General features: G+C 54.8%; 2 protein-coding genes across 5 annotated transcripts; one reads left to right on the top strand and one right to left on the bottom strand.

The window, feature by feature from the left end:
• Window positions 1–181: 181 nt before the first annotated feature.
• lrch1 (leucine-rich repeats and calponin homology (CH) domain containing 1) lies at window positions 182–9,999 on the top strand. 3 transcript variants are annotated; one of them, XM_085920885.1, is made up of 20 exons: window positions 182–1,109; window positions 1,183–1,579; window positions 4,116–4,260; window positions 4,329–4,455; window positions 4,541–4,646; window positions 4,907–5,043; window positions 5,124–5,239; window positions 5,307–5,394; window positions 5,469–5,574; window positions 5,654–5,730; window positions 5,832–5,905; window positions 5,973–6,050; window positions 6,115–6,192; window positions 6,260–6,305; window positions 6,370–6,439; window positions 6,761–6,850; window positions 7,038–7,147; window positions 7,232–7,369; window positions 7,443–7,520; window positions 8,341–9,566. In XM_085920885.1, exons 1-20 carry the CDS (start codon window positions 1,062–1,064, stop codon window positions 8,614–8,616), a joined length of 2,385 nt encoding a protein of 794 aa, XP_085777011.1. In that variant the 5' UTR covers window positions 182–1,061; the 3' UTR covers window positions 8,617–9,566. The 3 variants fall into 3 exon arrangements, with proteins under 3 accessions (XP_085777011.1, XP_085777010.1, XP_085777009.1); XM_085920884.1 differs by lacking the exons at window positions 6,761–6,850; window positions 8,341–9,566 and adding exons at window positions 9,586–9,672; window positions 9,762–9,999 and having other exon boundaries at window positions 196–1,109; XM_085920883.1 differs by lacking the exons at window positions 182–1,109; window positions 6,761–6,850; window positions 8,341–9,566 and adding an exon at window positions 9,586–9,999.
• A 62-nt stretch (window positions 10,000–10,061) lies between these two features.
• On the bottom strand, window positions 10,062–12,282 carry esd (esterase D/formylglutathione hydrolase). 2 transcript variants are annotated; one of them, XM_085920889.1, is made up of 9 exons: window positions 11,972–12,282; window positions 11,458–11,525; window positions 11,292–11,380; window positions 11,101–11,199; window positions 10,893–11,017; window positions 10,695–10,814; window positions 10,499–10,597; window positions 10,266–10,433; window positions 10,062–10,202 (listed from the first exon to the last, which is right to left on the bottom strand). In XM_085920889.1, the coding sequence occupies exons 2-9, from the start codon at window positions 11,523–11,525 to the stop codon at window positions 10,122–10,124; spliced, it is 849 nt and encodes a 282-aa protein (XP_085777015.1). In that variant the 5' UTR covers window positions 11,972–12,282; the 3' UTR covers window positions 10,062–10,121. The 2 variants fall into 2 exon arrangements, with proteins under 2 accessions (XP_085777015.1, XP_085777016.1); XM_085920890.1 differs by lacking the exon at window positions 11,972–12,282 and adding an exon at window positions 11,619–11,946.
• Window positions 12,283–14,016: the final 1,734 nt, after the last annotated feature.

Here is a 14,016-nt window from a genome sequence, read left to right on the forward strand (position 1 = left end):
CGGAGCGCTTCGGGTGCATTTAACAAGGCCACAAAAGTGTCTAAAACACAAACGTATAACATGTTTATGACTCGTCTCGGAGTTGACGTCGGCCCGTTTGGTTTGGCGCTCCCTCCCTCCCTCCCTCCCGCCCGTCAAAGGTCACGTCGAGCGGCGACTCGACAGACGTCCCGTTCTAAACAATTGCGTGAACATTAAGCGTCTGCCTAACGAGTCGTCATTACACGGCCCGTTTGTTGACGTTTGAACAATTACGCACGCCGCGATAAGTGCGGGCCTCGTAAAAGCCAAACACTGAAGCAAAGTGTTGTTTGTCAGCGTGGCGCTTGCAACGAACGAGTCACGTCATTTCCAGTCCCTTCGCCAGTCTGCTTGTTTACTGCCCTTAGTTTACGCCGCTGTATGATTGGGTACATTAGTTAGGTGTCGAGAGTGACGTGTGTAAGAAAAAAAACAAAACACATCAATATATTCCAGGCAGCGCCTTGAATGCTAAGCAGGCGTCGGGGTCAAAGGTGAATGGTCTCGACAGGAAGCAGTGCGCATGAAAGGTGCCAGCTCTTGTTTGTTTGTTGCCGAGCGAGCCCAATTGTTTCTCTTTCACAGCTTGACTTGAGTCTCGTTGGAAGCCAGCCGGACGATAGCCGCAAAGTCAAGCAAGTTCTGTGCGCGTGCTCGTGCGAAAACCTGGGTATTGGCTGACATCTTGTGGACGAGCCGAGGACTGCGGAGCAACAAGTGGCAGGAAGTGGCGGGCCGTCGGACGCACCCACCAGCTGACATGTTTGGGTCAGCAGGATATGACCCCGCCCGCCCCCAGCGGCAAAAATTCTTTTGTCCCTCTTTGTCTGTGTGTGTGTGTGGGTGTGTGTGTGTGTGTGTGTGTGTGTGTGTGTGTGTGTGTGTGTGTGTGTGTGTGTGTGTGTGTGTGTGTGTGTGTGTGTGTGTGTGTGTGTGTGTGGTGTCACCACAAGAGGCTGCTGGTAAAAAGTGGAACGACAAGTATGGAAAAACCGAGCTGCTTCAGACAACACAGTTCACGCAGCTTTTGCATCCACTAGATGTCGCCGTCGGTCAAGTTTCGCCCCCCCTCCCCACCCCTCCCCATCGTAAGACGCATGCGCGGTTCGCTCAAGTAACCCTTGAGTGGACGAGGCACTTCCGGTCGTTGTATTTTGAAAGGGCGCCGAGCGGACGTGTCGCGGATGTTTTCTTTGGGCCGTTGAGTTTGATGCCGCTCGCACAGCATCGACGAGGCAGGAAGCGGAGCTACGAGCGGAGCGCTACCGACGGCCAAGCAGCGGCAGCAACGGCGGCAGCAGCGCCAGCAACGGCAGCAGCAGCAGCAGCATGGCGACGCCAGGAGCGGAGCCTCTCGTCGGCCAGCCGCAGCTGGTGGCATCGCCGCCGCCCGGCCACATCGGCGCCAACGGCGGGGCCGCGCCGCCGAACAGCCGCGGCTTGGAGCGGGCGCTGGAGGAGGCGACGCTCAGCGGCGCGCTCAACCTCAGTGCCAGGAAACTCAAGGAGTTCCCGCGGACGGCCGCCGGACTCGACTTGAGCGATACGGTGGAAGCAGGTGAGTGGGCGTGGGAGGGCTGTCAATGGCGTGTGCCTTCTCGTGGTATCCCCCACCCCCCCGTTCCCTTCCATCCATCCATCCATCCATCCATCCATCCATCCATCCATCCATCCATCCATCCATCCTCCCCGGTCTCTTCCTGTCTGTGACGGCTTGTCAACATCCACGGGGGCGCGCACGGTCAACCTGGGAGGTCTATGTCGTCACAAAGGCGCCCGCCCACCGCAAAATGTTTTGTCAACAGGGGATGTGGGCGGAGCTTGATGTCTCTTCTCTAACAAAGGCAACTTTTTCCTTTCCCATTTGGTGGCTCGTGTGACCTAGATTGCCATTGGGGTGTCCCTTCCCCGACACCCCTGCTTCCAAAAGCGCACGTTCATTTGCCCTGTTCCTTTCTTGCAATCATTTCAAAAGGTCACGAAGAGAGAGCCAAACATCGATCCCGTTTGATGCCTGCCTGTCAAGTGACAATGACAGCGCTGCTAAGCTCTTTTTAGAACTGACTGACTGACTGACTGACTGACTGACTGAACGCGCCAAGCCTGGGGCCTGAGGCCCAAGCTAAGAAACAGCAGCAGGCAAAGTTGACATTGACGCCTGCATTTGCATTATTTTTGTTGTTTGGGGCAAATCTGCTAGCAGGCCAGAGGGCTGCTTAGCGCCTCTGCGGAAGCTAGCCCCCGAGCCAGCCAGCCGCGGGAAGCGGGCCCACCCCTGGCCGGCCGGCCGGCCGGCTCATTGTTTTCCGGAGGCCATCTTTTCCTCCGCCGGAAGCCCAGAAACAGCCGGCCGGCTCCAGCTTGAAAGCAAGTGGGAGACCATTGCAAAGGCCAAACGGGTTAGAGAGCAACGAAGGAGCCGCTCGGCCGCGCAGGTTTGCTCGATTGCGTCGGTCGGGCCCGAGTTGATACGGCGTCGTGGTTTTGGGGGAGAGGATGTCATCCTCGGCCGGCCGTATGCTTTGTGAAGTATTAAAGGCTAGCCTTGACTTTGAGCGTGACCATTTTCCTTCATAAAATGAGTGCAATGGAAGGTGATTTTCGCTCAGAAATGTCATTGAGTGTTTTTCAATGTAATTCCAATGACTCTCCCCGGGTACATTTGGAGCCCAATATGCCAAGGGGAAAAAAGACACATGAATAGCTAGCGTGCCGCCGACCTGAGATCTATTTTTGGATGCCACGCATCTCACTGGAAGATTGGGCCGGCCAGACCCAAAGACGTGAAGGCGGCGTCCGTCTCCCCATATAAAGTGGCGCGGGCCCATGTAGGCCAAAATCAAGGCCGCGCGTGCGCTGTCAGACTTTTTCTCGGGGCTCGTGCAAACGCGGCGGAGCGAGATTAGCAGACGGACAGGGCCGCCTCCAAATTTCATCTTGCTCTCTTGAACAATCTTCCGGCTCAATTGACCAAATATTTTGGTGATCGCATCCACACTTGATGCTGATGCAGCTAATGTATCACACACACAACCCCCCCGTGACCCACATTTTACTCAGCCTGCAGCAACCTTGTGTGTGTGTGTGTGTGTGTGTATATTTTGACAGGTCTGGTTCCTTGCACCCCCCTCCCCTTCCCTTTTCTACTTAATCCTGTCAATTTCTTGGTGGCCTTTTTCATGGTGTCTTTTGTAGCATAAGCTAAGAGCGCCCCCAAAATGAGAACAAAGACGTAGCGACTGCAAGCCATCTCCCTGCCTGCCTGCCGGCCGGCGGCACTCTAGTTTCTCCTCGTCCTACTTTTTCGCCTGGCTGGCTGGCAGGCAGGCAGGCAGGCAGGCAGGCAGGCGCTAAAGTGGGACAGACGAGGAATGACGGCGGGCGCGCTTCTCCCGCAAGCAGCAAAGACCCCAACCCTCCGCAAATGTTCAATCTCGATACGGGCAAGTTTGCTGTGGCCAGATGTTGCTGTGGCGTCTTTGATGTCGCGTCGGTGGCAACCGCGCCGACACATTTTGACGTCTATGTATAGAAATTGGAGCGAGTGCAACTATGTGTTTGCGCCGGCACTAGCGCCGGCCCACGTTCTCCTCGTGCGAGTGGGCTCACTCGGGTCACGTGACCCTCCGCGCTACTCCGCTGTGGCCTTCAAACGTTACCGCGTGTTCTAAAAATACACTTGGAGGTCTGTTGGTGTGCATAAATGATTTTGCTCTCAACATGAATTGAAAATAAAAAAAGAAATGTGAGCTATTTCAGAGAAGAAAAATGCAAGACACCTTTTGAATATAGTTTGAAATAAGGATTGTCTCGAACGACAACAAAATGGAATTCCTGACGACAGCAGAGGTGGAGAACGACAGCGAGGCGCAGTCGTGTTGTCGGGCTTTTGCCCTGCCCTGCCCTGCCCTGCCTGGCCGACTCTGTTATTATAGGGGAGGAGTGAGTCTTGCCTTTTTCCTCAGGATGCAGCTGCCTCCCTCTCTCCCCCTCACACAAGCAATACACGCCAAGCTTGCATGTGAAATCTGCTGTTTTGTGGACTGCTGCAGCAGCATTTGTATGGCCCATTCCAAGCGTTCTTGTGCGTCCAGATTTGTCCAAGAACCGTCTGTCGGACCTGCCCTCGGAAGTGTGCCACCTGGTGGCCTTGGAGAGCCTCAACCTGTACCACAACTGCATCAGGAGCATCCCGGACGCCGTCATCAGCCTGCACTCGCTCACCTGGCTCAACCTCAGGTCTGCAAAATCCGGCCATTTCAGTCGCACTCCTTCCTTCCTGATTTGGGTGTCTTTTCTCCTTTCAGTCGCAACCAACTGAGCTCGTTACCGGCCTGCTTGTGCACTCTGCCGCTCCGAGTCCTCAACGCCAGCAACAATAAACTGGTCAGCCTGCCCGAGAGCGTCGGCCAACTGCGTCGCCTCATGGAGCTGGTGAGGCGCCGCGCCGAGCGTACGTACTCTGGATTCCTCCGTCGCAGCAAAGGAAAAGGCGCTTTTGTCTCCCCCCGACCGACAGGACATTAGTTGTAACGAGCTCACCACCCTACCGCGACACATCGGACGTCTTCGGGCCTTACGGGAGCTCAACGTACGACGGAATCTGCTCTGCGTGCTTCCGGAAGGTCGGTCCGCCCGCCCGCCCGCCCGGACGCCGCTTCCGTTAGCCATCCTAACACGTGAATAGCGTCGTCCCGGACCGGCGCCAGCTCTCGTCTTAAAGCCCGCGACGGACGAGCCATGAAATGCTAACAAGTGACACGCTAACTGTGGCTCCGCTCGCGTACGGCAGGATAGAAAGCTGAAGATGCTGGGCTTTTTATTTGATCTCGCGGTCGAGAATTGACTTTAGCGTCACAGAGGCTAACGGCGCCATTGCGTACAGACCTGGCCGAGCTTCCTCTGGTCAAGTTGGACTTCTCGTGCAACAAGGTGTCCACCATTCCGCTGAGCTACCGCAAAATGGCGCGGCTGCAGGCCCTGCGCCTGGAGAACAACCCGCTGCAGAGCCCGCCGGCACAGGTAGCGGCCGGCCGGCCGGTCGCTCGTTCCCCTCCGAGTTCTACATACGACATAAAAAGTTGCCCTTCCCCTGCCCTCAGATCTGTCTCAAGGGCAAAGTTCACATCTTCAAGTATCTCAGCACGGAAGCGTGTCGCGGCGACAAGATGGCCGAGGGGCTCTACCTGCCCGTCGCGGAGCGCCTCGGCCTGACGCGGTGAGTCGGGAGAGCCAAAAAGCCAGCCGTGAGAAAGGAGCTTCATTTGCCTTTGGTCGGTGTGCAGCGGGGAGGACTCGGAGCAGCAGAGGAAGCAAGACAGCGACTCGGGAGTGGACAGCGACGTGGGAGACAAGAGGCTGTCGGCGACCGAGGTCTGCTCATCGCCCGCCGCTCTTTTCTTTCTTGCTTCCTTTCTTTGTGCGAGCGCGGCTGCATATTTTGCCAGCCGTCGGACGAAGACACGCTGAGTCTCAACGTGCCCATGAGCCACATCACCGAGGAGGACGGACTCGGCAAGGACGACTCCGGCGAACACATCAGCTCCCTGACGGGTACGCGGTCCGGCCCGACGGCTTGGCTTTTTGCACACAAGCACGCAAATGGAACTTTGGCCGTCTTGTGGCCGTGCAGATCCCAGCTCCGAGGCGGCGCGTCTAACGGAGGAGAGCCCCGGCGAGCGGGCGCCCGGCGAGCCCCCGTACTCCAAGGTGACTCACTTGATGGAAAGGATTGCTACGTGACGTGACGACATTACGACCGACGTGGCCGCATATCGGACAAATGGCGTTTTGAAAAATGCGGCTTTCAGGGCCGGACGGCGGCGGCAGACTCGGACGAGCCGCTGAGGATCGACGAAGACTTTCACTGGACGTCAGAGCAGGAGTGAGAGAAACTTGCTTAGCCAGATAGCCGTTTTGACAATACGGATGATGAATACGCTTGGTTGCAGGTCAAAGGTGACGGGGGACGACTCGGACGTCATCGGCCAGCTGAATGAGGCCGCCGAGCTTCTGCGGAATCCCGGCAGGTGGGCATCCTCGTCCCCCCCCCCCCCGAGGTCTTTGCCGACGTGTGCCGCGTGTGCGCCTCAGAATCAACCTGGAGCAGGAGGAGCTGTGCGGCGTGCGGCTGTACCCCGTGGAAAGGCTCACGGCGGATCCCTCCGTCAAGTAAGTCAAAGGTGAACCCTGATGATGCATTGGGTGGACACCAGCGGGCCTTTTTGCTTTCCCCCAGCGGGCAGGACAGCGACGACGATGACCACGGCGGCAGCGCGCCAAAGGTACGAAATGGGTGACTAGGTGACTCGACCAATGGTGAACGCTTGTCTTTTTTTCCAACGGTAGCGACTGACCCGTTCTCCGAGCAGACTTCCCACAACGTCCGCTGCGCCGTTCGGACTCAAACCTCGCTCGGGTGAGTTGTAAACGGGAATGGCACGCCAAATCAAATCAGTCCGACCCCAGATCAAATTTGTCAGTCGGAGCTAACTGTGCTAATTGCTAGCTTGAGTTGACTTGCGCAGCTCCGTAGCGCTTATGTGGGTCCTGCTGAGCATGTGACGTGCGTGTGGCTAACCGCTAATGTCAGGCTAACGTGGCTCTTTGCTTTTTTTTTTCCTTTTTTTTTTTGTGTGTTCATCTGTGCCGTCTGGTGTCGTGGCCTCCCGTTTTGCCATCTTCCCATTTATTTGCAAATGATCCCCGCCCGCATGCTCGCTCGCTCGCTCGCTCGCAGCCCCCTGCTCGCTGCCCTGCTCGCCCCCGCTCTCCCCCACCCGTCTCTCGCAGGTCTGCGGAACTCGGAAAGGAGGCGCGCCCCAGTGCGGTAGGTCCGGACCCGGCGGGCGGCGTCCCGACCGAAAAGCCCCCGCCCGGGCGCCTTTCCTTTGTGCGCTCCCAATTTGCAAAGCAGCAGCAGCAGCCGGCGGCGGGAGCGAACGACTGGCTCGCTCTAAATTCAAAAGCTCCTCCCTCTTCTTCTACTTCTCTGTCCACTCGGCCTTGTTGTTCAGTGTTCCTACGCAGCCATAAGAGTGTGGAGTGTGTGGACCCGCAGTTCACCATGAGGAGGAAGATGGAGCAGCTGAGGGAAGAACTGGAGCTGATGGAACAGCTCCGGGACGTAAGCGGCCGTCCTGCCTCGTCTCCCTCGAGCGAGCGAGCGAGCGATCTTTTTGTATTTGACGCTCGCCCTCCTCCCACACAGAGTATCGAGAGCCGGCTGAAGGTGGTGCTTCCCGATGACCTGGGCTCGTCGCTGATGGACGGCGTGGTGCTTTGCCACCTGGCCAATCACATTCGCCCGCGCTCTGTGGCCAGCATCCACGTGCCCTCGCCCGCCGTGGTAGGCCCCGCCCCCTCCTCACGCCCGGCCACTGCGGAAGGCCTCGACCGAGCTGTGCTTTCCTTTGCCGCAGCCCAAACTCAGCATGGCAAAGTGTCGCCGCAACGTGGAGAACTTCCTGGACGCCTGTCGGAAGATGGGCGTGCCCGAGGTGAGCTTACCAAACAAACGGTCCTGGCGGGAAGGCCGAGGCTTTCGCATCATCTGTCCCGTTTTGGGGACTCCAACCCGGAAGCGCTCGGCCTTCCTCGCGGGATGTCGCCCTCGTGTCGTGTCGTGTCGTGTCGTGCGTGCGTGCGTGGCTGCTTCATCCATCCGAGCGACAACTTCCTGTTTGCGCTCACTTGTTTGTGTGTTACCCTTGAACGTAAACTCAGCAGCGCAAGTGCTGCATTAGCATTGTTAGCTTTAAATGCTGCTGTCAAGCATCCGCACCTGCGCTCATATGTGCCGCTAAACTGCCAAGGACAAGCGAACGGTGCTAACGCTTGTCGAGCTTGCTTGCTAACTGCCTGACGGTTAGCCACACGCTACACCACTAGCATGACCGTTGTCCTCCTAGCAAACGGTCTCTGGTCGACAACTAGCCGTGCCAAACGCCGTGCTGACTTCCTGCTAACTGGCTTCGAACCACCCATGCTAATAGCTTGCGCAGGCTGGAAGCTCCCCGCGCTAAGACACGGCCGGCCGGCCGGCCGGCCCGCTTTTCCTCACCGGTCGCATCGGGACGAGGAGGAGTCCGGGCGTCGTGGTCCTCCTCCTCCCGCTCCCGGTCAGCATCCATCCCCGCTGGTCGCCATGGTTATGCGCATCTCTGTCGCCATGGTCACCGACTCTTCTCTCCTTGCTCCCTTTTTTTAATCTCTTCCTTCTTTTTTTCTCTTTTTGCTGTCCGCCTGGATTTTCCACCTTTTTGTCGTGGCGGTGGTCTTTGTTTCTCCCTCCCTCCCTCTCTTCTCTCGGGTGGCCAGTCTTCTGTGTGCTCCGCGTATGACATCATCCAATGCCGCCTGCCGCCCCTGTGCGCCACGGTCAGGACGCTGGTGGGCGGGAAGCTCGCGGAGGCCGCCCGACCTCTGACCAAAAAAGCCGTAGCGGCGGCGCCGCCGGATTGGGTCTCTGCGTCCACTCAGACCCCGCCCCCGGCCTGGCGGTGGTGGGACCTGATTGGCTGCGGCCTTGTCCACCTCTTCTGCGTGCTGCTGCTGCTGCTTTTTGCCGTCTACCTTTGGAGCGAGCTGACGTAACCGCGGCGATGGTCCCCGCCGGGCCGGGTTTTGCCGCAATGGCGACCTGAAATATCAGGGTGAAAAGAAAAGGCGTCCGACGTGGAGCCAAAGCGCTGGCATGCGCAGGTCCAAATGCCACGCTAGCCTCATTGTTAACATTGGCCGTTTAGCACTGAGTTTGAGTGTCCGCTGGAGCCACACGATGCCGATTTAGCACAATCCCGCCAGAAGGTCTTCAAAGTCTTTCCTTGTATCGCAACAGCCTAAGCAAAGCAAAGCAAAGCAAAGCACTTGACACAACATAGCAGCACATAGTCAGTCAGAAGAGAACAAAGATCCCGTCACGGCAACCGGACGACTCGTTTGAAGCCGTATGGAAATGTGAATTTTGTGCTGTGTTGTGCCCTTAAAAAGTGTCAACCTTGGTGTTTGTAACAAAGAACCCATATTTACATTTGCACTGAATTGTGATGTGTGGTTCATCTTTTGCCGGAGGCGGAGCTATCAAAGCAGACTGACTGGGCAATGTTGTTGGGTTGCAAAGCTCAAGTTCCCACTTTCAATCCAAAAAGTAGCTGCTTGAAGATGACCCAAATCCAAGTTGGAAAAGCAAAGTAGCTCAGATGAATCTCCTAAACCGCTCCAATTTTTGCCCAAAAGCCTCCCGACACGGGTGTGAAAACATTTTCACCCGGCGGAGTTTGCGTGTTCTCCCCGTGGCTTTTCCAAAACATGCATGGTAGGTGAATTGAGCACTCGCCGGTGGGATGGCCGCCAGAAAGCATTGAATTGACTCCTGTTTCTATACAGTAGGTGGCGGCGGTATGCTCCAAAGAGCACGTATGAAGAATTAATTGTGTGTGAGAGAGAGAGCAGGACAGCTCATGATTGATTCTTGAGCGGAAAGTAGCTTCCACCATAAGATAGGCTTTCAAATGAACTCATTTCCAATGGGGCTTTCAAATTGTTTGCCCTTCATTTTTGCAGGACAAGCTGTGCCTGCCACAGCACATCCTGGAGGAGAAAGGCCTTCTCAAGCTCTGCGCCATGGTGCAGGCCTTGCTGGAGCAGAAGGTGGGAGCTGAACCGCGTGCCTGACCGTGACAACCGAGCCCAACCTTTCTCGCCCCCAGCTACCCCAAAGGCAAACTTTGTTTTTCCAGGACTGAAATTGAACTGGATAACGCCACATTGGTGTACATTGAAGATGATGACCTATTTTTGCCAAGTCTATTTTTATCATCATTGTGTGGATTTTTGCAAGGACCTTTGTAAACTCACTTTTTTCTTGGAGTGGCCAGGATGACCTTCCAAATATTTGGCTGCAGCTTTATGATCGATTTGCTACATTAGCAGAAAATACAAGCTGTGTTGGTCAACGTCACGTTTTGACGTTGAGTACGTTTGTTTTGTTTCTTTTGGACTTTGCGGGCGGCGCGGCGAGTGAGCCGGTTGAAAGTCGCTCGGGACCACAAAAGCAACAAAGCCACTTTTATTGCTAACGGCGGGCGGCACGAGCATGTTCAGGCGTTGAGGAACTTGGCGTGATGCTTGATATGGTCGCCGATGAAGGAGCAGATGAAGAAGTAGCTGTGGTCGTATCCCTGCGGACAGGAAAAAGAAGCCGTTCACTGTGGGCATTTTGCAAGCATCACGCCAATACTGACTGGCTGCAGGCGGAACACCACGGGAATCTTCTTGTCGGAGCAGACGGCGATCAAGTTGTCGGGCAGCAGCTGGCCGGCCGACAGGAACTGGTCGTCGCGGCCCTGGTCCAGCAGGATGTCGAGCGGCGGGCCCGAGTAGCCCGCAGCCAGAACCGTGGCGTCGTAGGCCTTGGGAGAGATGAGCGTGACGCTATTTGGCCTCAAAGCGGCGGCGGCGGCGGTGGCAAACGTACCTCCCAGGCGGCGCGCTCGGGGCCCAGGTAGGCGGCGAATGCTTTCTGCCCCCACGGGCACTGCGTGGGGTTGCAGATGGGAGCGAAGGCTGACACGGCCTGGGCAAACACCAAAAAGCCCATTGGCCATCCGAGCAACGGGCCCGTCTGAAGCAAGCTGCCCTGCGCTGCAGCAAGCTGCCGTGCGCTACGCCACCTTGTACTTTCCGGGGTTCTTGAGGGCGCAAATGAGCGCCCCGTGGCCACCCATGGAATGGCCGCTGATGGACATCCTGTCGGGGTCGGCCGGGAACTTGTCGTTGATCACTTTGGGCAGCTGTGGGCGGCAGCAAAAAGAGAGTTTAGCCACGCTTTTTGTTTGGAGGACGCCGGCGGCAAAAGCCTGGCGCCGTACCTCCCGGGTCACGTAGGAGTACATGCGGTAGTTGCTCTTCCACGGCTCTTGGGTGGCGTCCACGTAGAAAGCGGCCCCGGTTCCCAAATCCCAGGTGTCGTCCTCGCCCTCCACGCCGCAGCCGCCTGGAAGCCACACGCGGCTGGCTAAACTTGAGCAAAGGCGGCCACATTTCAAGGCATCCATCACCAAGCGGCACAGCACTTACGCGGGCTGGTGTCCGGCGCCACCACGATGATGCCGTTCTCGGCCGCGGCCAGCTGACTTCCCGCCTTGGTGATGAAGTTCTGCTCGGTGCACGTCAGGCCTGGAAGACGGCGACGGAGCCTCAAAAAGCATTTTGGCCTTTGTCTCCGAGACCTACGCCTGGCCCGGTTCGAATTCAAACCAGGTTCTCACCTGAGAGCCAGTACAGGACGGGACACTTGTGCGTCTCCGCCTTGGGCGGCAGGAAGATGGCAAACTTCATTTTGCACTTGAGCTCCACGCTGCACGACAACCACGAGAAGAAAGAAGAAGGTGAGCCATAATGCGAGCGCGAAATGACGGTCCGCAGCGCCCTCACCTGTCGTGTTCAAAGACCTTCTGGAAACCTCCTGCGCACTTGTTGGAAGACACCTGAGTGAGCGCCATCTGATGGTGGGATAGAGCATTGCGTTAAGATGGCACATTTTGACACCAATAAGCAGACAGTAGGGCGGAAGAAAGATTTGAAGAAGGAACAACCTGGAGCAAACTTTGAGCTTTCTTCCGCGTTACGTTAGAATGGCAAAAATGACGCCAAGATCTATTGAACATGTGCTGGCGATCCCCAAAATAGCGGCTCATGCAGTCGCGAATGCAGCCAGCCTGCGAGCCAGCCAGCCAGCCTGCGAGCCAGCGAGCGAGCGCCTGCCACTGCCTCAGACGCAGCAAAGCGACGAAAAGCTTAGCTTCTTTCCGAGAATGAGCGCCAAAAAGTTGGCTTCTTTCTTTCTTTCCCTTAAAAGTTGGCTTCCTTCTTTCTTTCTTTCTTTCTTTCCCTTGCCTCTCATTTTGCAGCAATGGCGGACAGCTAGCTGGCCGTACGGGACACGTACCTTGAGAGAAGACGTCGCTTGGAACTGGCCCCTCGCTCGCTTGTGTCGCTACAGACATGCAAGGGAGTGTTGGCTCGTAGTCAGACTGAACGATTCGTTCAGAAGAACCAATCTTTTCAGTGAACGAGAGTGAACGAGTTTCGTCCTAAATTCACTTCATATGACTTCAACCAGTAGGTGTCGGTAACGCGCATTGAAGCTGGTGCCACCTCCTCGTAAAACAAAACGAAGAAGAAAATGACCTAACTTCCCGTTCACGAACGAGTCGTGACTTTCCCGTCCGTTCGCCAACGAACGAGTGCCTCCCTCCCGCGCGTGCATCAACGGATCAGTCAGCGAACGTGTTGCGTCTCCTTCCTGGCCGGCGTGAACTATGGAAGCCAGAATGTCGATTTGCCAAGAAAAGAAAGAAAGGACCACTCACTGAAACACCACTTCTTTTATGCAAGTTCAGTTCTTGCATGAAGGGATTCGCCGTTATGCAAAAAACGATCATCTTTATTGTATAACAGAGTCGTTTTTAAATAACGTGTATGCATATATGCACCCTAAATATTGTTGTCCAATATATCTACTGCTATTTCACATTAGATTGCTGGTTTGAATTTTACTGTTATTATTATTATTATTATTTTAATAAACATTTATATTAAAACTTGTTTGGTGTTTTGTTCCTTGTTAAAACAAAAAAATCAGACATTTGGTTAACTGCTTTATATGACAATATGTATGTGTTTTACGTTGTTATATGAGTTGGTGTTCCCCCACAATAACAAATGTCGGCATAACGGACTTTTTTTAAACCTTTTATTCAAACACAAACATATTCGGTATAATAACGCCATCAACTACAATCCAACAAATACAAAATTAAAACATCAACTCGTGAGTCTTCGCGAACGAACCTGAAAATGTACCTAATGGAGTGTCTGAGTGACGTCACAGATCCAACAGCCAATCAGAAAGTGGGGGTGAGGGCGGGTGTGGCACTTTTCACTTTCATTTAAATTTTGACCATGATTTTTCCCTAATGAAGTGGCCTGTGATTAGGTACACCTGAAAATGGCGGTGTACCTAATGGCGTGTCCGAGTGACGTCACCGATCAAACAGCCAATCAGAAAGTGGGGGGTTGTTTGGGTGTGGCACTTTTCACTTTCATTTAAATTTTGACCATGATTTTTCCCTAATGAAGTGGCCTGTGATTAGGTACACCTGAAAATGGCGGTGTACCTAATGGCGTGTCCGAGTGACGTCACCGATCAAACAGCCAATCAGAAAGTGGGGGGTTGTTTGGGTGTGGCACTTTTCACTTTCATTTAAATTTTGACCATGATTTTTCCCTAATGAAGTGGCCTGTGATTAGGTACACCTGAAAATGGCGGTGTACCTAATGGCGTGTCCGAGTGACGTCACCGATCAAACAGCCAATCAGAAAGTGGGGGGTTGTTTGGGTGTGGCACTTTTCACTTTCATTTAAATTTTGACCATGATTTTTCCCTAATGAAGTGGCCTGTGATTAGGTACACCTGAAAATGGCGGTGTACCTAATGGCGTGTCCGAGTGACGTCACCGATCAAACAGCCAATCAGAAAGTGGGGGGTTGTTTGGGTGTGGCACTTTTCACTTTCATTTAAATTTTGACCATGATTTTTCCCTAATGAAGTGGCCTGTGATTAGGTACACCTGAAAATGGCGGTGTACCTAATGGCGTGTCCGAGTGACGTCACCGATCAAACAGCCAATCAGAAAGTGGGGGGTTGTTTGGGTGTGGCACTTTTCACTTTCATTTAAATTTTGACCGTGATTTTTCCCTAATGAAGTGGCCTGTGATTAGGTACACCTGAAAATGGCGGTGTACCTAATGGCGTGTCCGAGTGACGTCACCGATCAACCAGCCAATCAGAAAGTGGGGGGTTGTTTGGGTGTGGCACTTTTCACTTTCATTTAAATTTTGACCATGATTTTTCCCTAATGAAGTGGCCTGTGATTAGGTACACCTGAAAATGGCGGTGTACCTAATGGAGTGTCCGAGTGACGTCACCGA

The sequence above is a fragment of the Syngnathus leptorhynchus genome, chromosome 9 (genome assembly GCF_054491065.1).
Source record: "Syngnathus leptorhynchus isolate UIUO chromosome 9, UIUO_Slep, whole genome shotgun sequence".
Lineage (NCBI taxonomy): Eukaryota > Metazoa > Chordata > Actinopteri > Syngnathiformes > Syngnathidae > Syngnathus > Syngnathus leptorhynchus.